Below are 23,754 nucleotides of genomic sequence, written 5' to 3' on the forward strand. Positions count from 1 at the left end.
TGAGACCAATCTCAGACGGCCTCACTGAATACGTCGAATGGCATGGTTTCCTATCTAATCAACATCAGGTGTGGTCTCATTTAAACACATGCTTTAACCACGTTCTAGTATTAGCCATGCATTTTTAAACACAGTCACACGTTACAAATATTACGATCATGCTTACTAATGTTGAATATGTCCATATTATTGAACCTTGAAATACCATAAAACCCAGCCTCGTTTTGCAGGCTGTATCCAAATTAATGGAATGCATCTCCATCCATTAAACAGATAGCCATATTAAAAGTATTGCCTTATTTATTGTACATCAAGTAAAATAACAAAATAACTTCTCCCCATGTACAAGGTACAATTTAAAAGATGGAAAGTAAGTGATACACAAGCCATCTTGTTGGACACTCATTTATTAAAATACAGCTGTACATTCCTGATGTATGAGGTAGGCTATTGTCATGCATTACAGTAAAATAAATACAAACGTACACTATATCAGAAAGAAAGACAATCAGGATCTAATAAAAAAAAATATATATATAAAAAAAAGAAAATCGCTCTGGCTGGGGGGGACATGTTACAGGAGTTGGTGATTGATTTCTTGTGACTGGAGAGAGGCTACCCGCTGCCTGAACCTGAGCCCTCTGAGGAACAGCAGGGGGTGCACTGCTCTATCAATGGCAGCAACTTTCCCTGCTGGTGTAGCTCCTTAGTGTCTGAGCCCCCGCCGATGCACTGGCCATTGATGAAGACTCTGGGAACCTGAAATGCCAGAAGAAAAAAAAACAGGTGTCCTTGTTCAAGATGCTTACTACAATTCTTATCACAGAGAAGGAGGTTGTTCTTTTCAAACCAGTAGGAATACAGGCAACTTGGACTACACTGTTGTGAATGAGAGGACAGCTAACAGCTATAGAAAAAATGGCCGCTTTATTGGGCTTCATCCTTTATTTGTTTGCACTCTTAAACGCTTTGTCTATATTTTTTATTTGGATGTTCCTTTTGCTATTATTTATGTAAAGCACATTAAATTGCCTCTGTGCATGAAAAATGTTCTATAAATAAACTTGCCTTGCCTAGATAGTTATAGTATTTAACAGACGCTTTAGTCCAAAGTGACTTACTAAATCATAACATTAAAACATAGTATAAAAAGCATGTTGCCCTATTGTCTTCAAATTGAAGAAATGGAAGAAAAATAAAACATCCAGGCGACATTACATTACATTAAATACATTGTTGCATAAGGATTATTATTCACTGACAATGCAAGTCACTCTCGTCACATTAATAACTGGTCAGCTATCTACACACATCAGCTCATCAACTGCCAATCCAGATCTTTAAAACAGCAATAAGGAGTTCTGTTCCAAAACAAGCAAGCTTACTACCTAAAAGGCATGCAAAAACCTTGCAAACACCACCAACAGCCCAGTTGACACTGATAGAAGCTTGCCAACACACTAACTGGTGTCTTTTAGCAGTATAACCATTTTTGCAGGGTTTTCCAAGCCGGTACAAAGAACTACATAGGGCATATCTTGGATGTCTAGTGGGAAAGACACAGGTGTTTAACTGTCCTTCACATGACCATATGCTATCAAAATGAATGAGAATGGTACCAAAACTAGTTACCTTTAAAACCATACCTCAAAAAGTGTCAAATTGTTACTTTAAAGTTTTGTTTTTTTCTGCTACAGTGTGAGCTTGAAACCTGCATACTGTACATACTCCACCACCCTCTGATCATATCTTAATGAAACATTAATGATAGTATGTTGCTGTATAATAACATTGCTAGATGCTGCTCATGCATAATCTATTCATAACTTTAGAAGTCTCACATGGATCAACGCATTTTTCAGTCAATAATTCACTACAATTTTACAGAGAACACAAAGACACTGTAAACAAACCCCAACCTACAGTCAAGTTGCCACTAACAAAATGGAAGACAGTAGGGTTAAGTGCAGAGCTTTATGCAATTAAGAGTGAATTCCTTACCGTCTTTGCACCAGTCATTTGTGCCAATGCCTCCTGGAGTTGCCTGCCATCACTGTGCTGATCCAATTCGATCACTTTGTAGGTGGCACCTATTTCATTGAACACATTCTTGGCCATCTTGCAGTATGGACAAGATGTTTTAGAGAATATGACGACACAGTTACGAGACACCACATCCTGTGGGAACGAGAAAATGCCACCAATGCCCGGTAAATGACTTTGTTTTCATATGCGTAGGCTAATATGTAAACTGTGGAATGAAATGAGGTTTACCTGAACAAACTTAGTACAGGGGGGGCTTGACAGAGCTCCGGATGTTGACAAATTCCCCATCCTACAGAAGCACATAGGAGAGCACAATTACTAACGTTACAAGATGCAACATCATTCAATATCACACCAATCGAACCCGATTGAAGTTAACTAGATTTTTAGAAAACAACAGCAACCTCATGATTGTTATCGTCCGGAAGGAATAAAGTCTCACGGGAATAGAGAGTGCTAATGTAAGTAAGACTAAAGAGGCAACTTTAGGGTCCATCGTAATTCTTAAAATGGCAGGGTTAATAAATTATTAATGACACGATAAGTAGCTGAGGTTATACAGAGGTTTTAGAAATCTGCAGAGATGAATGTTCTTCACGAACGGAAGATTCAGAAAAGCATGGTGTCAACTGAATTAAAACCTGACACTTTGCTCTACAGACGGGAAAGCGCAAACATACAGAATGTAGGTTAATACTTTCCTAAATATAGGCTTTGCAGGTTCGTTATCTAATTTGAGGCGTAACCAAACACCTATTCCTTGGCAACTTTAAGTAACTTCTTACGTTAGCTACAGCAAGAGTTGAGAGTTGACGTTAGCCGTCTATCTTTTGTTACCTGGCATACCTTGATGGTGAGTGAAAAAAACTTGACTACGCATTCTTTAAAGATGTTAGTCAGGAGACCAGTAAGCACGAAGACACACTAAACCTCGCTGACCTCTAAATGAAAAGAAGAATAACAAAATTGACCTTTGTCTAAGAATAACACCCAATGTGAGCTTTGCCAGGCATCCTCTCGCAAGCATTCTGCCTAGCCGCTGATTGCCAACAGCCTGCGATTAAATGCGCTCACAACCGTTACCAAATAGGCGAGCAGACGTTAATACATGCAGCAGAAAGGCACACGAGGTAAGTCGTTTCAGACTATATTAACTGAAAGCTCAACGATCAAAGTCCGTCACGCTTCACATGTTCGTACCTTCAAGGGAATTATTAACCGGATGTGTTGATAGTTGTTATTGATGTGAAAGATACATTTAGCTGTGTATATCGCCACCCGTTGTCAGGGAGGAAGATTTTAGCAGCCACCAATACTGTTACAGGAGTTTATTAAAAAAATGTATTAAGGTTATTTATAGAAACAGGGGCGGAGCTTCCTACAGGCGACATAGGTGGTTGCCTAGAGCGCTACCCAGAGGGGGGCGCCAAAACTGCACCCAGCAAAAACATAAATATATATATTATTATTATTTATTTATTTTTGCTGGGCAGAGTTTTTTGCTCCCCCTTCTATATCTCCAACCAATATTTTGACATAAAAAAAGAAATCTAACATAAGGGAAAAATTAGCCAAAAATCTAAAGAGGTAGGGGAACCACTTCGGCTTTAAAGGGGCCATATTATGAAAATTCCACTTTTTTAGTGCTTCTCCACGTTAATTTGGGTATCTGGCATGTCTACCAACCCAAAACCGCTGGAAAAAAAACATTGGCGATCTTTGTTATGGTTCCTCTTGGTCAGAAACGTCATGATTGAGTCTGCGAATGAGATTCCCGTGTGTTGGCCTGTCACAACACATTGGGAGGTTCCCTACATGGCCTTGGCCCACCCCCCACCTCATCCCCAGCCCCCCCCCCCCCACACACACACTCGTTACATATAAGACATTTGCCAGAGGGCATCAAAGCCGTTATTGCAAAGCTCAGATATACTTTGAATAGCTAGCTAGCAGCATGCAGCAAACGAAGCAGCAAACAAAGTCCTCAAGATGCGCTGTGGTCGGCTGCACAGATCCTCACAGATCTATACAGAATGTTCCAGCCTCAGAAGAGACAAGAGCGAAATGGATGGATTTCATTTTTGAATGCAATGTCCCGGAAAGAATTGGCAAAATTCTGTTTGTGTGCGCAAACCATTTTGAATTGGACTGTTTTGCCAACCTGGGTCAATATAACGCTGGACTCGCAACAAGATTGACCTTGCAAGCGGTTTCAGTACCATCTATCCGTCGCATTTCAGACGAGGGAAATGTAAGTATTTTTTAAAAATAATTCTGGTACGTGCATTGACCATTTAGTGTGGGTGGTTAGGGACGTTAGGAATGTTGATGGGGGATGTTAGCATTGTTGCGTTTTGGGGAACTAGTATGTGTAATTTTCGCGAACAATAACCTTTAGTTAAAAAATAACTATAACTTTTTTAACATTAGCGTGTAAGACCTTGCCTCGGAGCCAGCTGGTGTATATAGCTGTATCAGTTAGAAGTTCGCTAGAAATGTGGCCAATGTGTTGAATTTTTCTGTTGGCAATGTGATGCATTAGGCTAGTCATGTCTGCCTTGTACAGCAGTTCGTTTGGATGTAATAGGTGTGATAATTTACGTTTGCATGGGTATATAGTGCCTACCGCAAACAGCAAGAACATTTCTGTGAACTATTTGTTAGGACTTCGAGATGTTAACACTAAAATAACCTGGCAGTGAAATTATAGGCTTTGTGTAAAACTTAGCGACATTAGCATCTTGTAGTGTGTAGGAGCCAGCTGATGTATATCAATCACTAAAGATATGGCCAACGAATTTTTGTGTGAACAGTTATGCTAGCCTATTTTAATCTAGGCTTACTTATACAGTAGATAGTGTTGAGTTGAAATGAACATTTCGGTTGACTGTGCTTAAACAACTGCAAGTCCCACAATGCACCACTAGCAGGTCAGTGCAGCCTGCTCATTATTTTAAGTGGGAACACCTGAGAAGGAAAGGAGGTCTCTCAGTAAACACTCCAGCAAACATTTCAGCAGAGAGAGACACACGAAAAGGATCTACTCGTGGTGCAACCAAAGAAGCCACTGGTACAGTAACTTATTGGGTTTTATTGCGATGATTATTTGCTGTTGAAAGTGCTGTTATAATCATTGATGGTTCTATAAGTTGATTGATTTGTGTAATGATACTAACCAAGCAGCATACAGGCAGCATGCTTATCAGCTTGCTGCATGCAAGTGAGTTTGGTCTTTTGTTTGAGTATATTTTGTTGATTATAAATTGAACAATGATGTTTGAAGTGCTTTTCTTAAACACCTATGCTGCATACTATTTGCAGTCATTAAACAGTCACTCTGTCATTAGTTGGGATTGTTGCAGCAATTCCAACTGTTGTAAGCCTTGGTACTTGGTACTGAAATTGTTTGAAATGTATTTGAATTTTTTGTATAACTTGTGCTTTTTGTGTTTTTAAGGTTTTCAACCTAAATGAGCCAACCAGTAAAAGAAATAAAAATCATTCTGAGTTGGAACGAGTTGTCCCGTGCGTCCTTTGGGATTAATGCACCAGGCCGTTTTCAAGTTGGGCCAGAGAGTAGTCAGAAAACACCTGAGAACTTGACAGTTGAAAACCACGCGAAGCAGCCTGGACTGAGGATAAACGGCTTCAGACATCCAGAGACAAGCTGTTGACGCAGAGGAAATAAAGATGGCAGAAGACGCGCTGGGGAAGACGGTCAAGCAGCTCAAAAGAGAGAGGACCACTGCAAAAAGCAGCTTCACCAGACAGGCCAACTTCATTTCCAGAGGGGTAAGCAGCATGCTTGAAGCAGAGTTAAAGGAGGAGTTCATTAAACTCTCACACTGTTTTAGACAACTGCTTGATGCCAATGATGACTGCAGGATTGGACTACTGGCTGAGATTAAAAAGCCAGAAGAGGAGGAGGAGGAGGAAGAGGAAGAAGTAGTGCTTGAAAAGCAGCAAGAGCGCGACATTAAAAGGACAGAAAATGAAGCTGAAACAAAATTTGAAGAAGTAAAAGATACTGTCCAGACGAACCTGTGGTCAAGGTATGGCAAAAATGAACTCGAAATGGCAATCTTAGAAGCAGAAAATGCCTTTGATCAAGCAAATGGTGTAGTTGTGGAAAGTACTAATGTGGAGTGCTATGAAGTGCACCTGACCCTCTTACTGAAGCGGCTAAAGGAGCTCACTCCAGTGATGTCAGCTTGGGAGCGATGGATCCCTGCGTTATCAAAGGATGAGCTAGACAACAGAGTCAAGAATCTGAGAACGGCTAGCAACAGGCTTGAACATAGAAAAGCTGAATTCGTCACTGCACGTAGAATTGCAGAACAAACACTAGCCGCAGAAGCTTCAGGAGCTGGGAGGGGGAGAGCACTGCCCACACCAGCCACACCAATTGTGAAGATCAAGCCAACCACTCTGCCCATCTTCAATGGATGCAAAAGAGAATACCACAGATGGAGGAAAGACTGGGAGAGCCTACAAAGGCAAGGAGAGCCAACGGGATCACCTGAAGTCAAGAAAATTCAGCTCCTGGGTAGTGTGGAGGACAAGATTTCAAAGGACCTCAGACTTTCAACCAACAACACTGCTGAGGATATCTTCAGAGTCATGGAGAACAGGTATGGCAACAAGTCAACCATCGCCATAGAAATCCTTGAGGAGCTGGAGAAGATGCCACATGTGAGGGGGAACCAGCCAAGGAAAGTCATTGACCTCATACAGTCTGTGGAGAGGGCCCTAGCAGATCTCACAGAGCTGGGAAACTCCGGAGCCATGAATAACCCACTGGTAATAAAATCTATTGAGAGTAAGTTACCTGACTTTATATTAAGAGACTGGTTAAAGTTTATGGTCGACCCTGCAAATGATGTCACTTCAGACAACCACTTTGGCATGCTCTTAAAATTCCTAAAAAAACAGGAAGAAATCCTAGAGAGGCTTGAACAGCTAAGGACTGTGGAGAAGATGGAGAAATCAGACCATCCAGAAAATAGATATGAGCGAAAATATGCTTCAACAAGAACCACAGAGAAAGGAGAGCTGGAGGATGTGTGTGGTGTGTGTGGTGATGGTGGACACAAAAACAAAATCTTCTTCTGTAGGAAGTTTAAATGGCTGAAGCTACCTGAAAAGAGATCTGTCTTAGAAAAGCTGGGAGCGTGCATAAAATGTCTTGGATGCCATGATGACGATGGATATTGCAGAGATACCTTCCTATGCAGAAATAAAGACTGTAAAGAGGGAGGAGGCACCCCAGACCACCATTACTTTCTCTGCCCAAAAGGAGAACTAAAAATGGGTGAGGAACAGAGTGGAAAAGGCAGCAGAGGTAAAAGCAAGCTAACAGAAGAACAAGAGGAGTTCTTGTCTGAACTTTCCCCAGAACTAGCAGAACAGTGCAAAAAGGCTTTCACCAGCAAAACCGCAGTTACCAGCAATGCTAAAGACCAGTCAGAGCTTTTAGAGAAAAAGGGGCTGTCTGAACTTCCTGTCATCATGATGCTGATGAAGGTCACTGCAAATGCAGGGCAGAAGATTGGGACTTTGGTTGACCTTGGATCTGACACTAACTACATTACCCATAAGGCTGCTGACAGGCTGAGGTTACAAAGTGAGAAGATAACCTTAGTTGTGCACGGGGTTGGTGGAATGACCATGAAGGTGAACACTAAAAGATATGTGCTCAAAGTCAGAGTCAAAACTCCTCGAGGAACAGAGAGGGCACATGAACTTGTCTGCTACGGCCTGGATGAAATTGCCAAAGTGCACAAAGTGATTGAACCTAGGAAGTTGCAGAAATTCTTCCCAGAGGTCGAGCTTGAGGAATTGAGAAGGCCAAAAGAAGTTGAACTCCTCATTAGCCACCGAGAGGGAAGACTCGCTCCGCAGAGGCTGAGAGTTGTAGGAGATCTTGTCTTGTGGGAAAGTCCATTGGGTAAGACAGTGGGCGGAGCACACCCCGACTTGTTTGAGGAAGTACAAGTGGCAGCACACGAGTCCAAAACACACTTTGCTCGCTCCATGAGGACAGCTGCTGTCAAGTATGAGGAAATCCTCAGGAGTTCAACAACTGAGGCAGCCCAGTTACAACAGAAGTGGAAAGGACCAGAGTGGTACGTAAGCCATCTGGTGGCACCAAACCCTCATTCAACTCAACCTGCAGGTGAAGCAGGGAAAAAGAAGATGAGGGATGGCAAGGATTTTCTAAAACAGGAGGTGAGACCAGAGACGCCTAACCCTCTGACTAGGAGGGGACTCCTAAGCCAAGTAGCTGGACTATACGACCCAGTTGGCTTAGTTACATCTGCCAAACAGAAAGGGGCAATCCTTGTCAGGAAAGTGTTCCAGGAAGGTGGAGGCGGTAAGCTGACCACGTGGCAGAATGGACCAGACCTCCTGAAGTGGTCAGTAGACAAGTGGCCTAAAAAGTCTGCTGGAGAGGTTGCAGCTAATGCCAGGGAGAGTGTAAACAAACTCCAGAGGAAGGCATTCACAGCTGTAGTGACAAGAGCTCAAGCAAAAATTGGCCAGAAAAAAGAAAACATGCAGACTCTTCAGGAGAACCTGAGAAGTGAAATTCCAGAGGAAAGAACTGCATCAAACCCAAGTCCTTCTCTTCCAAAAAGGAAACCTGCTGGCTGGGTAATCAAAAAGCTTGTGAAAGTGAGGAACTTCAGTAGCTTGTCCAAACTGGTCAAGGTCATCGGCTGGGTGGGGCAAGCAGCACATAAGTGGCGCGAGAAGAAGGGCCAGACCAGAGGTCCGTCAAAGTGGGAGGCAATGTCTCTCAAGAAAAGGACCAAGGGAGTGGCTGGGACCCTTCTCAGAACGAGGAAAAAAGCCTGGGTGAGTGACTTCACAACCATGGACCTGTTCGGCCCTTATGAAGTGAAGAAAAGAGTGAGACGCAAAGTGTGGGGAATTGTGTTCTGTTGCATGGCCTCCAGAGCCATACACACTGATGTGGTGAGTGACCAGTCATCAAAAGGATTCCCGCTGGCATACCAGAGGTTCACTTCACCTAGGGGATTCACTCAGGAAACTGTGTTCAGACCCTGGCACTAACTTTGTTGGGGCCAAGCCATGTCTGGACCAAGTGAACAAGTCTGAGGCTTGAGAGACTGGTGTGACCTCCCTGGGTTTGAAAAACCAGGAGCTCAAGTGGGAGGTGTTGAGTTGAAATGAACATTTCGGTTGACTGTGCTTAAACAACTGCAAGTCCCACAATGCACCACTAGCAGGTCAGTGCAGCCTGCTCATTATTTTAAGTGGGAACACCTGAGAAGGAAAGGAGGTCTCTCAGTAAACACTCCAGCAAACATTTCAGCAGAGAGAGACACACGAAAAGGATCTACTCGTGGTGCAACCAAAGAAGCCACTGGTACAGTAACTTATTGGGTTTTATTGCGATGATTATTTGCTGTTGAAAGTGCTGTTATAATCATTGATGGTTCTATAAGTTGATTTGATTTGTGTAATGATACTAACCAAGCAGCACACAGCATACAGGCAGCATGCTTATCAGCTTGCTGCATGCAAGTGAGTTTGGTCTTTTGTTTGAGTATATTTTGTTGATTATAAATTGAACAATGATGTTTGAAGTGCTTTTCTTAAACACCTATGCTGCATACTATTTGCAGTCATTAAACAGTCACTCTGTCATTAGTTGGGATTGTTGCAGCAATTCCAACTGTTGTAAGCCTTGGTACTTGGTACTGAAATTGTTTGAAATGTATTTGAATTTTTTGTATAACTTGTGCTTTTTGTGTTTTTAAGGTTTTCAACCTAAATGAGCCAACCAGTAAAAGAAATAAAAATCATTCTGAGTTGGAACGAGTTGTCCCGTGCGTCCTTTGGGATTAATGCACCAGGCCGTTTTCAAGTTGGGCCAGAGAGTAGTCAGAAAACACCTGAGAACTTGACAGATAGTTTGTTTGGATGTCTATGGAGAGGAATTTGTGTCGAAGTATATAATGTCTTTATGAAAAATAGTTCTCTCATCCAAAAAACATTCCTTTGTGAAAATGCTTGTGTTGGGGTGGAGGTGTTAATAGTCTGCCTGCAAATATGATTCAAGGCAATTAGCCCTCCTGTTGACACCTTCGACACAACAATGATGGGGTCATACATGTTAAATGGGCACTTTTTTTGTTCATGAACGACGTGGTTAGCAGCTAAGAGACTCACCTGCATTTACCAAAACATGCTGCTTACTGTTCATATCACTTGTATCTTATTCCATACTGTATATATTCTATTTATACATTTTTATATTACCACTTTGCACATACTCTGCACTCTTCTGATTTTGCACTTCTGGTTAGATGCTAACTGCATTTCGTTGCCTCAGTACTCTGTGCAATGACAATAAAGTTGAATCTAATCTAATAACATTGCTGCTCTTATTGTTTAGGCAAGCACATCTGGACAGTGTGCTAGGGTACATCATGTAGCCTGCCAAACGGATCGACCAAAGATGTGCACAGTTGGCACGCAGCTTTCTGTGAAAACACTGCGACCTCACTACAAAAGTACAGGTTTGTTTACCCTCAGTTACTTCATCATGTCATTGATTGTGTCTCCGTGTTAACTCTTCCAGCCCCAAGCTGCCCCATGTTTTTGTCCTACAAACATAAAACTAACACCCACAGCAACCTTGGACCCTTTACTTTTACAATATGTACAGTTTGAAACTAAAATATAAATAATCACTTTGTAAGGAGAATAAAGCGAATCCCTTGCACATTTCATTCATTTATTTATTTATTGTTCATCTGTATTATGTACCCTCAATTAGGGCATTGCTGCAAAAGAGCCCTGTGCTCAGTCAATTCACCCTGAATAAATAATAATGATGATGATGATGATAAGGTGTCCGTGCATGACTAAAATGTTATTTTTATCATTAGGACTGTTGAAGAAACTTGTCAAGATTGCCCAGAACAAAGAATGTGAGAAACTGAAGAAGTGGCTCCCCAGCATAAAAAAACACATCTATTGGACAGCCGCTACATCAACATCAGGGCCAGAGAGAGTGGCAAAGTGGACCTCCCTCCTTAACCATGTCCAAGACATCCACTCCCATGATGACCCTGTTTTCCCCCAGTGTTTGCATCCGCTACGCATTTCAAGGGACAAGAGCAAATGGTTGACGGCAGGTATGTTCACCCAATTTGCATTGTAAATGTAAGGCTTGTGTTATATGTATAAATACATATATATAAACAAACCTAATAACCAATGCCATAATCATTTTGAATCTATAGTTATGTTTTCCCCCTTTTTTTTACAGGGACACCAGCCTTCAGCAGATTAGAGAAGGTGTTGACCAACAAGAGGGTTCTGAAAGATGTGGGGAAGCTGAGCCCTCACTACCAGACCTCGTCGTTGGAGTCTTTCCACAGCGTCATTCTGCGTTTTGCGCACAAAAACTTTCCTTTTCTTGGAATGTTATGCAGGTAACAGTACGATCATTTTTCAAAGAAATGTATACCTATTATGTATTATACAAACTATTATACACGCATACACACATGCTCTTATAAGTATTATTTTCTCCCCAAAGACTCTACCTGGCAGTCCTGCATTTCAATGAAAATGCTGGGCGTCCCCAAGCAACAAGTTCAGCTGGTGAGCCGCTATTTAAAGTGAACTTCCCAAAATACAAGAAGGGCGAGTGCACTGCAAAGCCGGTGAAAGCAGAGCCAACCTTCCGTGAGTCACAGGCTTTATTTGAAATTCCACCAAGTCAAACAATGTACAAACAGTATGTGAAACTTAAATAACATATACATTAACTGCTGTCTTTAAATGGTCTTCATAATAAATAGAATAATATAATTGCAAAATAATTATAAAAATAAAATAATAAATACAATATAAACAATAAATAAAAACAATGTAAAAGTTTTTGATTTTTTTTTGTATTACAGAGTACGTGGATAACCTGTTGGACCTCATCTTTCACAAGGTTTTTCAGGACCCGGCCCCATATGTGAATGAGGTGCTGAAGATCCCAATACCCGCGGATCTCTCTGCCCAGTTTGACAAACCTGACAAGCGGGAAGTTGTAGCCAGCTATGTGTCAAGGTTCAATCAAGGGCAGGTCTGAACCCCGTATACCTTCCTTGAGCATCAGGGAACACTCTTCGTATCTGGAGCAGGACGGCAGGACCACCCTGATTCTCCGGCCCAGATAGCCCCAACACCAGCTAACAAAGCTTCTGTACGCCAAATACCTGTAACGTCTAAGCAAAGTTTACATTGTATAAGAGAATAAAAGGTGATACACATATATAAAGTATTCCTTTGTTTACAGTATGGCTACAGATGGCACAAAGTGTAATTTTGTAATCAATGTTTTTATTATACTTTTTTTTGTATTTATTACATATGTACCAGCTATTACATTTAATAACTATTTTTAAAAAGCACTGTGGCATTCTTTCTAGCAATCTTTCTGACAATAAAAGTGTATAGAAACAGTTTTGTGTGCCTTTAGTGTTTGATAAGTAACATGTCAACATTTGACGCGTGTAAAATGAGCAGTTAGCAAAGTAATACAGAGGGAAGGGTCATTTATTGTATTTTTTTCCTCAGTCATATTTGTATTGCAGAAATGACTAACTCATGCATAAAAAAAAAAAACTTACTGCTCTATTCCTCTTAGACGTAAAGGCCCATAATCTGCCCTCTAAACATTTGATGCATTCTGTAGTGAGTACACGTTCAAATACACAGGTTCAAGACCTGGGTGATCGACCATACATGTAGTTGGGTTCTGAAGCTGCAGTAGTCTTCTTGTAACCTTGAATATTGAAAGTGTAAGTGACATGGAATATAAAACAGATGATGACTTCATATTTACTGTGCCATTCAAAATGAATTCACACTACCTGTGGTATCTCCCTGCAGCATACATGCTCAGGCTCCGTAGGCATTTGATCACACTTGCCACAAATACACCTGTATAAACAGAGTTTTAAAAAGTGACAACTTTGCAGGTAAAGTTTATTTGAAAGTTGTGTTCATATTACAGACATAAGTCATCAAATAAGTCATAAGTCATCAAATACAACGATTTAATAAGTAAACAAGGTTTAAACGCTAATTAATGGAGGTAAAAATGTTACCCCCACCCCTGCTTGGTCAATTACTGTTGTAAGATAACACTTTAGTTTACAGATGGAACTTTACTCATGTAGCATTTATATCTTTATGGCGTTCCCGTTACTTGCATTTACACAAACACTTTCACAAACAGTAACTTACATAAACACACTGCATTTGCTACATACTCATACATGCACAAACTATTCACGTACTCGAATCTCTAGCACCACTATGCTCTCAAAACCGCTAACAAGACTGTAAGACCTTAGCCTATGTACAAACAAAAAAAAATGTAGAAGTGACAAAGTTAACTTACCATTCAGAAACGTCCTGTTGAGCCCTAACTTCTCGAACTTGTTCGGGAGCCTCTTCTTGTTCAGGGTCTGACTCTGGTTCAAAACGATATGGTTGCACGACGCTATCTTCATCTGCAGTAGCCATATTTCTACAAAGGTAATGGCTAGCTGGGCAGGCAGCAGCTAGGCGAGCGCATCTCGTGGAGGAGGGGGAGGGGGAGGGGGGAGCTGGCTCATTAGCATTTAAAGGAACAGGCACTCAAAACAGGTCAATCTGTGGGGAGGTGTTTTTGACAGGGTAAAAAGGGTGCTGTTTGAAATGATTCTTGTGGTATTTTGACCAAAATATGTTACAAACATTTCATTGAGACCCCAAGGAACCATATCAACTTGTGGAAAAATGGGCATACGATGGGCCCTTTAAGTTGTGTTGTCAGAAGACTAGAGAACTATGAAGAGGCAAAAGCCATCCGGGGTGCAGTACAAAAAGAGAAGAAAAGAAGAAGAAAAAGAGAAACGTGCCAAGGAAAAGGTATGCAATTTTTATTGTATGGTCAACTTTAGCGAATGGATCATGCTAGCATATCATGTCATGTAATGTAATCTTGACAGTTAGCTAACGTTAGCTAGCCAGTGAAGGGGTGTGACGTTCAGTATTGCCATTCAGTCGAAACTGTCATCAGGCTATTTTTAGCAAAACATAGTGCAAGTTCAGCTGTACAGCAATTTGCGTAATTTTCGTTGTGTCATGAAATAAACATTTGAGTAATAATATCAACATTAGGTTTGGTGTGATTGATGCCTTTGCAGTGAGGCAGGCCAGAAGGATTGCACTGTAAATGGAAACCAGTAGGTAGGAAATAGTTCTTGAAGAGGGGGGCTTGCCTAGGGCACCAAATGTGCTAGGTCCAGGCCCCAAGACCCAAAACATAACAAATAGCAAGTACACGTTGATTAAAGCAATTGAGAAAGTACTTTTAAACCTTAAGGGACTCAGTGAAGCCCTATATCCCATATCAGTAAAGCCCTTGTCCATGTTACCTCTGGGAGGCGGTACAGGGTCCTCCGTTCCCGGACCAGCAGGTTCAGGAACAGCTTCATCCCTGCGGCTGTCACCCTACTGAATTTGCACCACGGTGATAGCCCCCCCAGCCACACACACAAATACCCCTTTTACTGTACTTCCCCCCTCCACCCTGGCTTGACTGCCACACACCCTCTTCTAGCCACTGAACATTTGCACCAGAATGTCTTGAACATTTGCACTGTACTTCCCCCCCCCCCCCCCCCCCCCCTCCACCCTGGCTTGACTGCCACACACCCTCCTCCAGCCACTGAACATTTGCACCAGAATGTCTTTTTTTACTACTGTATATCCCACTTATTACTGTATTAACTGTATTCATCGTATTTACGTCATACAATACTTCTTAAACATTATATTACTACTACCTCATTCACTTAATTTCACTTATTGCCACCACTAATACTTACACCTGCACTTTTTATATACTTATCATATCTAAACTTCTTACCTCAATTGCTGCTAGTCCCAATTCTGTTCATATTACATATCTATTTCTTACTGTAGATATCTATTTATTTATTCACTTATTCCACTTTACATATGCACATACTTTGCACTTTTATTGCTATTTTGCACTTCTGGTTGGATGCTAAACTGCATTTCGTTGTCTCAGTACTTGTACTCTGTGCAATGACAATAAAGTTGAATCTAATATAATCTAATCTAAAAAAAAAACTTTAATCTGAGATTTAAATTAAATTTATACTTATTGGAAAGTGTCACTCAGCATATGGTCGCCGCGGTAAAAGCTCATGTTGCTGCATTTATGCTTCAGTGAACAGTCTTCTCCGCTCAACTGTCACGTGACACTCGACGTACTGACGTAGGCGTGCTGACGTAGACGTGATTTGCGCATCTTTATAATACGGCAGGGAGGCACGCCCACTCAAAGCGATGGAAGCGAAATTCAAAATTCCATTCATTGCTGTTGGGAGGCAATCCATTGTGACGTAGACGAGCGACTTGGGCGAAGCGAGCGAAAAATGGTGGGGAAAGTTTCATTCTATGCAAATGTGGAGCGAATTTCGCCGGCAGCGGCCAATCAAATTGTTTAATGTTGTCTCTGACGGTTTGAAAATTGCAAGACTATGGCGTCGTTCGGTCGTTTAATTTTGTAAAAGAAAGGCTTGGATGGCCTTGTAAGGGGTTGTTGTTGTTCCTGGTATGTTAGATATTTAATCCTGGGCTTACTTTAACAGAATGACAGTTTTGATATAAAGACAAGTGACTAGATAGCCTACTAGCTGGCTAGCCTGATAACTAGCTCACTAGTCCAGTCTGTTATGCTATTTCCACACGCTACGCCACGCCCACTTAAAGCAATGGAAGCGTTTCGCGTCGCTAGCATATGTTCGTATTGTTATTGTGGGCAAAAAGTTTGCTAGGCGAACAAACTTGCTAGACTACGTCCTAGAACGTGTCGCGTTTTGACGGATCGACTCCTCATTGGTTAAGAGTTGTATACCTCTGCTCGCGGAGGGCGTAGCTTTTGTAGTTATGCCTGAGGTAAAATTAATAATATAAAGAGGACTTATCACGTTAATGCTGCTGGTCAATTATAGTGGTAAACCGTAGTAATAATACCCGAAGCACAGTTGTGGTCAAATGTCCAAGTTTGTGTAGCGGCAAATAAACGCGACACGTTCTATGACATAGTCTAGCAAGTTTGATCGCCTAACGAACTTTTTGCCCACATAAGCATAAATTGGGCTTTAGTGGCAGATATGGGGACTTGGGGACATCAACAGATCTATGTTCATTTTTAGTTTAGACATTAAGAGGGGTTGTCCTGTTTAAACAAAAGTGCTTTGTCAGAAAGTAAATACACTGTCATAAACTGGTATGTAGGTGTAGTTGTTTATCATTTGTATCAATAATAATCAGTCATAATTTGTTGTTAGTGACTGTTTTGTGGGAGATCACCCTAGTCTTGCTGGTCAACTGGGCAAAACAGTACATGTTTGTTAAACAAACATGTGATGTCAGTAAGCTACTCGCTAATTCCAGATATTTCTTACCTGTAATTTTATCCATCATGACAATCACCAGTTTTATTTTTATTTACAATAAACCATCAACAGTTCTTGTCATTTTCCCATGCTAAAATAATAGATAAATTAAACAAAATAACTGATAAATATATATAACACTAAATAAATACAATCATGAATAAATCCAGTGTATGGTAATGAATAATGTATAAATTCTTCCATTATTTGTATATTTATACATATTTCCAGTATATTTGTAGGTTGTACCATGTCATTTCCATACCGAATTGTCATATTGGTTGTTGTTAGCATTTCCTTTGTGAAACATTATATATGAATATATTGTGTTTGTGTTTAGAATATGGTAAATTATGATAAATAAAGGGTGATCAATAAATGCATAATAAAAAAAATCACTGTCGGAACAGTAACTTGTAAATGTGTGCAATTCTGTGTGTATATCATTATTAACTGAATTAAATATGGTTTTGGAATAAGGCATTTTGACTTAGAGATCTTCACTTTTCCTGGTCTCTCTCTCTCTTACACACAGATACAGTCAAACACACACACACACACACACACACACACTCAAGCCTATCAACCATTTCAATATGCTCACTTACTTTTGTGTAATCGTGCAATGAAGAAGAATTCGATTCGGTTTGGTTTACTCAATCAATTTGAAAGAGATCAAAGGCAGCCAGGAAAAGTTGGCACAAAAATGGATCCACCGGTTGTTAGTCGCCTATTCACAGCTGAGCTGTAGCCTTGTATGACTTTTCTTTGGGGATGGGGAGAGACCTTGAATTATTTAGTGGTTACATATTTTAAAGTTTAATGCCCAGAAGTCATCCTCATTAATAATCAGAGCGCACACTTTTGCACTTGTTTTAGCCTCTGTTGAGATTCTGCATGGTTGGCATTTGCCAGAGTGCATGATCGTCCATTATCAGCCACGCACTCAATAAGCTAACTCTAAAATCCATAGCCCTTACAACACAGATAAGAGGAAGCCAAGAGAATGTGATTTTTCATCAAGCTGCCCTCTACCAGACACCAGCCAGGCCAGGCCACTCTCTCTCTCTCTTTTTTAATCATTATAATTTCATTTTCTCTTAATGCTCTTTTTTTTCTGTCGGTCTTTCAAAGATGACCCTGTGGTGTAGGGTGCTCGGCTTCAAATATCAAGTGTGGCAATATATTCCTCTCCACTGTTTATGAGAGTACGCCTATTAATCATCACCATATCTGGTAATATTGGCGAACTCATCCAGGCCTTTGCGAATGTAATTCTCCCCCCTCCATCCGCCAACCCCCACCCCCGCCCTGGTTTTAGTGCCGCAAAGCAGACAGCTTTCGCCTACGCCTCATCGCAGAGCCCAGTGCAATAAGCCCTGTTGATTTAATATCTGTTTGCTGCATGCGCTTTACCAATGGCCATGTAATCAGCCAACAAGGTGCTGTGGTGGATGCACTCATAAATCACCCTCCCTGGTGGACAATCATCACTTGCTCAAGGGGAGGCAGGCTCAGCACAACCTCTGATTACACTTACGGGCTTATTACACTTCCTCGGTGCCACAAGAGGACAGCTTTGTATTGCTTGCGTCTTTTTGTCATTCCAGGCTTGTGCACGTCGCTGTGGATAGAGACTAAATGGTTCTCAGAAATGAATGGGGGAGTTTAAATCTAAAAGGAAAAACAAAAACTGGGTCAAGGTTTGAGGGAAGGAAGAGGGGTGGTGGAGGAAACTTTGGGGATGTGATGGAACTGTTAGAGTCCTCATTTATCTTCCTTCACCCACCCACTCTGTGTCTGTTTTCTTGAGACTGGGGTGGGGTTGTGCTGCTCATGGGAAGGGTCAGTTGTGACATCTTTGTAAGGAGGGCTACCGTGATGTGCCAGGAGAACATTCTCTGAATGCTGCAGTGGTGGTTGATATTTTTCGTTCTTTAATTATTTATTTATGTATTGCAGAGGAAAATTGGACGGCTTGTCATGACAACAATGTGATCGATATGGAGGTAGGTAAGACACCATGACCAGCTCTCACACTCTCTCTCTCTCTCTCTCTCTCTCTCTCTCTCTCTCTCTCTCTCTCTCTCTCTCACACTCACACACACACACACACACACACACACACACACACACACACACACACACACACAACTAACGTCACTATTCCTCTTGACAGTCAGTGCTGGCTCCTCAGGCCCTCTCCTCTTGTCCGTGTATCTGGGCACTGTAAAGGAGGTCACGCTTCAACAGTCACCGCCGTTCAAGGTCTCGGCAGGGATTTCACAGTGCCTTGGGCACAGTAATCCACAGCCGTTCATTTAAAGTGGCAAATAAAACAAATCCGTGCGAGGCACTGGGAAAAAGTACGATACTGCTAACAGATTGTGTCTTGCCGTTTATTAGACCTGGCCAGGTGTTCCCTGTGAAGAACTGGATAAGGGCAGCGTGAAATGAAATGGAATTTCGATGGCTGTAGATTCAGATCATTCATTCATTGGCTGTTTATCATTCGTCAGAGAATCTGAAATGCGAAAAAGTTTAGTCAAGAGAAATGAGTAAAAAAAAATGGAAATGTTGTTCAAATTCAACAGGTCCAAACATGTTGAAATGTACAACATGCTCATGATTGTGTGTAGTTAAATGAATGAGTCAGAAGATGGCAGAATTGCTCCTTTACTAATAATTAAGAATGTATTGTAACCATACCCTCATTTTTCATTTACAGTTCACAGGAACATGCAGCAAATACACACACACTCACACACACGCATGCACGCACACACACACTTTCTCCTTTCCCAGTCCCCTGCAATGACTGCTTGAAGAAATCTGGCACAATTCTGACACAACACTACAATACCCACACACAATACTGAGCCAGGCCAATACTGCCTCTTCCCATGATCATCTCTGGTGGCACTCTAACCAATCCGTTTTATTGTGGAATATAGTGTTAGTCTTGTAGTCTGAAAACTACTATAACATAAACTAATACTATTGTAGGAATAGTGACAAACGTAAATGTCACTGTTTTAATAAGAAATTGAGAAAAAAGGAAAAAAAATCCCCCTCCACACGTTCCTCCAACTGTCAGGGAGGCCAGATCCGTGCATGCCACTGTTCTGTCCTTATCTGCTGCTCTCACAGCCTAGACACTGGGAGGCTGCCGGCCACAGGTGCTTTATCTGCTGGCTTCAGGGACCCCGGCAGTCTAACGGGAGGGCTGACACGTTTATCTCTGCTGAGACGGCCGCTGACCTTGCCTCTGCCCTGACTCTTTATCAGCATCAGCATAAGAATAATCTCCTCCTGAGCTCAAATGCATCAGTTTTCACAGGAAAGTGCTGGTGAAAATGCTCCAACTTCCCCTACCCCCCCCCCCCCCACCCTACCCCACCTCCCCCGTCCTGCACTGGTGATGTCCTCTGGTTTGACTGTCATGCCTAGCCAGATGTGAAATGGCCTCCTATGGCACTGCCTTTGCCTCCACCGCTTGGGTTGAATATTTAAGCTTGTTCAGCTGTGTGTCATCAGATCTCCTGCACTCCAGGCCTGATGAACCAAAATAAAAGTACAACTCTGAGAGCCTCAGGAGCACGTTCGCACAAGCAGAGCTCACAACTCAGGAAGTCCAGTTTCTGTTCGTGAAGAATGACACAGGGGAAAATGTTTTGTTAATTCTCCATTTTGATATTTTTCTAAATTTAAATTTGTATTGTTTCCCCACATATGTTGCTTAATTTATGATCTTTCAAGTGTAATTATCATACCAGTGAACAAGATAAACATGATGTTTTTTTTCTCCCTTTTTCCATCTGGTGAAAACAGTTGTTAAATAGCTGTTAAAATCTACCAACAGTAAAATGGTTGGTGAGCAGGAAATCTCTGTGTAGATATATATGGACAAATGAATGATAGTTATTTCAAAACATGAACACAATTTTAAATGAAATGGCTGACGAAGAAATAAGGATTTCAAGTTTTTCTTTACTGATCATGCATGCACAGCGCCCATGAAAAGTGTGTGACACATTTGGAAAATCAGAAAAAAAAATCTTACAAAGTATGTGATAAAAAGACAGAGGCGGGTGTCCTCCCTGTGAGTCAATATTGGAATATCTATCTTTGTGTTTGGGTACTGTATGAAATGTGGAAATATATATCTTTGTGTATGGGTACTGTATGAAAATATGTAGTTCGTTCGACAGTTTGGGTTTGGTGTCTTTCATTCTCATCCAGAATCATACCAAAAAGTTCTGTGTTGGCCGATTAGATATCTGGCTTATATTTATTATCAAACAATGAGTCTGATCTGTGTGTAGTTTCGAGGGAACACGCAACTGCTTCTTACTTTTACAATTTTGAGAAAAGACAAGACTGAACAAGAATATCTGGTGAATGCAAATGTAATAAACACAACAAACACATTTTAGAAAATGTTGTGCCTGCACAGCTTGTGTCTGACTCCTGTCGTTAACATTAGTTAGAAACTTGCACAAAATGCAGGATATTAACTAACACCAAGAGCAATGTGATGACATGAGACATGAGTGCTCATTTGTTCATGAAACGTCTGGAGTAGCCTCCTCCTCAACTCCATCTTCCCTTTAGGGAACGGCCTCTTAGGGGAAAGAGAAAAAAAACCATCATACGCTTATTTGATTCTCAGCCAATCACAGCTGTTAATTAGCCAAACGAGACTTTATACTCACAACAAGGGCATGCTCAATCTGAATATGGTGTGCACCGGTTTGCTATGGTTTCCGAGTTGAATGACACGTTTCCTCAAAACATTGTAAAATAGTGTGCAACGGGGGGTTCGTGTGTCTGAGATGTTACTCAATCAGCAGCGATGTGTATATAAACCCGCCATATTGAAAATGCTGTGTGCACAAAGGATTCAACTAAAGTCCTTTACAAATGCAAGATAAGAATGAAAAGCTGAAAAAATTAAACATGTATTGAAAACCGATTTCATCAGGCTCAGACTATTCTCAGAAAAGACTGCAAAGAATGGCTTGTTACCATTGTCGAAAGGTTGGTAACACAACATTTCGTTACAAATAATCGCTTTGCTACGTTTTGTCTGGGCTGAAAGCTCCCAAGGCCTCTAAAAGAGCAATCAGTTCTTTGCTAGTATCATTTAAAATGATCATAAAATGTGTAATGTGTATTACTAGTACAGTATTATTTGTCCAGACTCAATCTTTCTCTATTTACAAACAACTGGGAACGTTACTTTTGATAACTAGTTACCCTGTTGAAAATGTAATAAGTAATGTAATTTTAATGTATTCATCAAAGTAATATAACTTACTACATTTGATTACTTTCGATTGCATTTGATTGGTAAACGAGAGACAAGAGAAGTGAACCAATAACCGCATACTGCCAAATAAATTGAGCCTTTCTAGACAGCAAGACACCGAAAAGAATATATTGTAACTCCTTTGTACTCAATAACATTCTGATTCATAATACTGTATTGTTTTCTCTCAGTAACTGTAACTGATTACAATAACCTTTATTTTGTTATTTTAATTATGTAACTCTAGTAGTAACTAGTAACTAGTTACTCCCCAATCCTGCTCTTTATTTATCACTCTGTATTGACAACCAGGATGGGTTCAATGGATACCCTTGCCCTGACTCATTTACACACTCTGAATTGACAATAATAACATTAACTGTATGTCACAATAGTGATGTTTGATTTCACAGGTTCTGTTCCCTTAGCAACTGATTTAATCAAACTTGTACTGCCTACTCTTTGATCATATCTTGTATCAATTATGTAAAAATGATTAATTCATTTCTTAAATACTCTACAAGATAACAGTGCTCACGATGAACAGCACAGAGAAACCGTATTTTATATTATAAATGAACTCGACACACAGGTATTACATGCAAGAAGCTGCCCAGAGCAAATATTTGACCTATTATGGAATACTGCAAGACTTGAACCATAGTTTATGCTGTCATATTAGTTTAATTTGAAGTCATTTTTCCTTTCCTTTCCTTTCCTTTCATTGTGTAAAATAATTCCTCTCAGCATAACGACATGTCTCTCTCTGTCACTATCGCACTATTCCTCTGCCTGTCTTGTCATTACCGCCACCCATTGCAGAACCCCAGACATCAATGAACGGGTGGTTACCAAGGAAACAAAACAGCACAGTCAATCCTGCTGTGTGTGTGTTTATGTGTTTTTGTGTGTGTGTGTGAGTGTGTGTGTGTGTGTGTGTGTGTGTGTGTGTGTGTGTGTGTGTGTGTGTGTGTGTGTGTGTGTGTGTGTGCATGAGAACACTGTACCTGCATACTGTGTGTGTCTATGTTTTTCTTGAATTCACAGCAGTGAGGTTTACTCTTCTGAGCTCTGCCAAGCAACCATGCTTTTCCTCCTGTCAAAAAACTAATGCCTCAAGGGCTCTATTTCTCTGTCTCCAGACTAGCAGGTGGCATTTTGTGAACTGGGCCTTGTTTCTGGTCCTTCTGTATATGAAAACCGGTTATCTTGTGACTCTATAACGTGGATGCGGTACACAGCCCAAGTCAGATTCTCCCTGTCTTCTTGCCTTATCCTTTCCATGTATAATTCAACTGTGTCCTTGGTTCAGTTCTGGCACCCCTGCCGGAGACAAACTGAGTAACGGCCAATGTTATGGATGCATTATTATGCATGGTGGGCATCATTACCGCCAATAGTGAAAAATCTGCAGACAAATGTGATCCAATTTACTATAAGTCTCAGTGCTGTGACAGCTGCATAATTTTTCAAAATCTGTAAACTATTCCTTCACTGTTCAAAATAGTTTGTGAAAAAAAAACTACAGTACGGACACATGGGGCCCTACTTTGAATGGGCAACGAGCTGTGCATTACACGTGTGACGTGATGATAGCCCTCAAATGGCGCAACATCAAAGAGAGGAGTCAAGAAGAATTGGATGCTAAAGTAGTGGGAAACCTGTGGGACAGGTGAAATGGCATATTCATTTGTGAGCGTGCTGTTGAATTTGTGTCTTTTGAGTCAATCATATCAACAGGAATTCTAACATGTGCTGTGATGACAAGCCACTTATCGTTTGTTTGGTTTGTAGGGCAAACAACTGTTGGCCCAGAGAGATGGTTACCAATCTAGTGGCCGAAGGTTTAATGCGTGATCTGTCTTACCGGGCACCTTAGTG

General features: G+C 41.1%; 3 protein-coding genes across 9 annotated transcripts; 2 read left to right on the top strand and 1 right to left on the bottom strand.

Moving 5' to 3' along the window:
- Positions 1 to 282: 282 nt before the first annotated feature.
- Positions 283 to 3,402, bottom strand: glrx2 (glutaredoxin 2). 5 transcript variants are annotated; one of them, XM_012839491.3, is made up of 4 exons: positions 3,247 to 3,402; positions 2,275 to 2,335; positions 2,002 to 2,178; positions 283 to 759 (listed from the first exon to the last, which is right to left on the bottom strand). In XM_012839491.3, the coding sequence occupies exons 2-4, from the start codon at positions 2,332 to 2,334 to the stop codon at positions 616 to 618; spliced, it is 381 nt and encodes a 126-aa protein (XP_012694945.1). In that variant the 5' UTR covers position 2,335; positions 3,247 to 3,402; the 3' UTR covers positions 283 to 615. The 5 variants fall into 5 exon arrangements, with proteins under 5 accessions (XP_012694945.1, XP_012694941.1, XP_012694943.1 ...); XM_012839487.2 differs by lacking the exon at positions 3,247 to 3,402 and adding an exon at positions 3,018 to 3,240; XM_012839489.2 differs by lacking the exon at positions 3,247 to 3,402 and adding an exon at positions 2,893 to 3,240.
- Positions 3,403 to 3,944: 542 nt separating this feature from the next.
- LOC116222179 lies at positions 3,945 to 12,339 on the top strand. Of its 2 annotated transcripts, none has more exons than XM_031575451.2 (6): positions 3,945 to 4,297; positions 10,472 to 10,595; positions 10,968 to 11,216; positions 11,351 to 11,516; positions 11,624 to 11,772; positions 11,991 to 12,339. In XM_031575451.2, exons 1-6 carry the CDS (start codon positions 4,001 to 4,003, stop codon positions 12,167 to 12,169), a joined length of 1,164 nt encoding a protein of 387 aa, XP_031431311.1. In that variant the 5' UTR covers positions 3,945 to 4,000; the 3' UTR covers positions 12,170 to 12,339. The 2 variants fall into 2 exon arrangements, with proteins under 2 accessions (XP_031431311.1, XP_031431312.1); XM_031575452.2 differs by having other exon boundaries at positions 12,029 to 12,178.
- LOC116222178 lies at positions 4,307 to 10,336 on the top strand. Of its 2 annotated transcripts, none has more exons than XR_004164509.2 (2): positions 4,307 to 9,439; positions 9,835 to 10,336. XR_004164509.2 is itself a non-coding variant. In XM_031575450.2 (2 exons), exon 2 carries the CDS (start codon positions 5,737 to 5,739, stop codon positions 9,121 to 9,123), a length of 3,387 nt encoding a protein of 1,128 aa, XP_031431310.1. In that variant the 5' UTR covers positions 4,307 to 5,116; positions 5,504 to 5,736; the 3' UTR covers positions 9,124 to 9,508. The 2 variants fall into 2 exon arrangements, 1 of the variants encoding a protein (XP_031431310.1); XM_031575450.2 differs by lacking the exon at positions 9,835 to 10,336 and having other exon boundaries at positions 4,307 to 5,116; positions 5,504 to 9,508.
- Positions 12,340 to 23,754: the final 11,415 nt, after the last annotated feature.

This window comes from Clupea harengus, chromosome 10, assembly GCF_900700415.2.
Source record: "Clupea harengus chromosome 10, Ch_v2.0.2, whole genome shotgun sequence".
NCBI lineage: Eukaryota > Metazoa > Chordata > Actinopteri > Clupeiformes > Clupeidae > Clupea > Clupea harengus.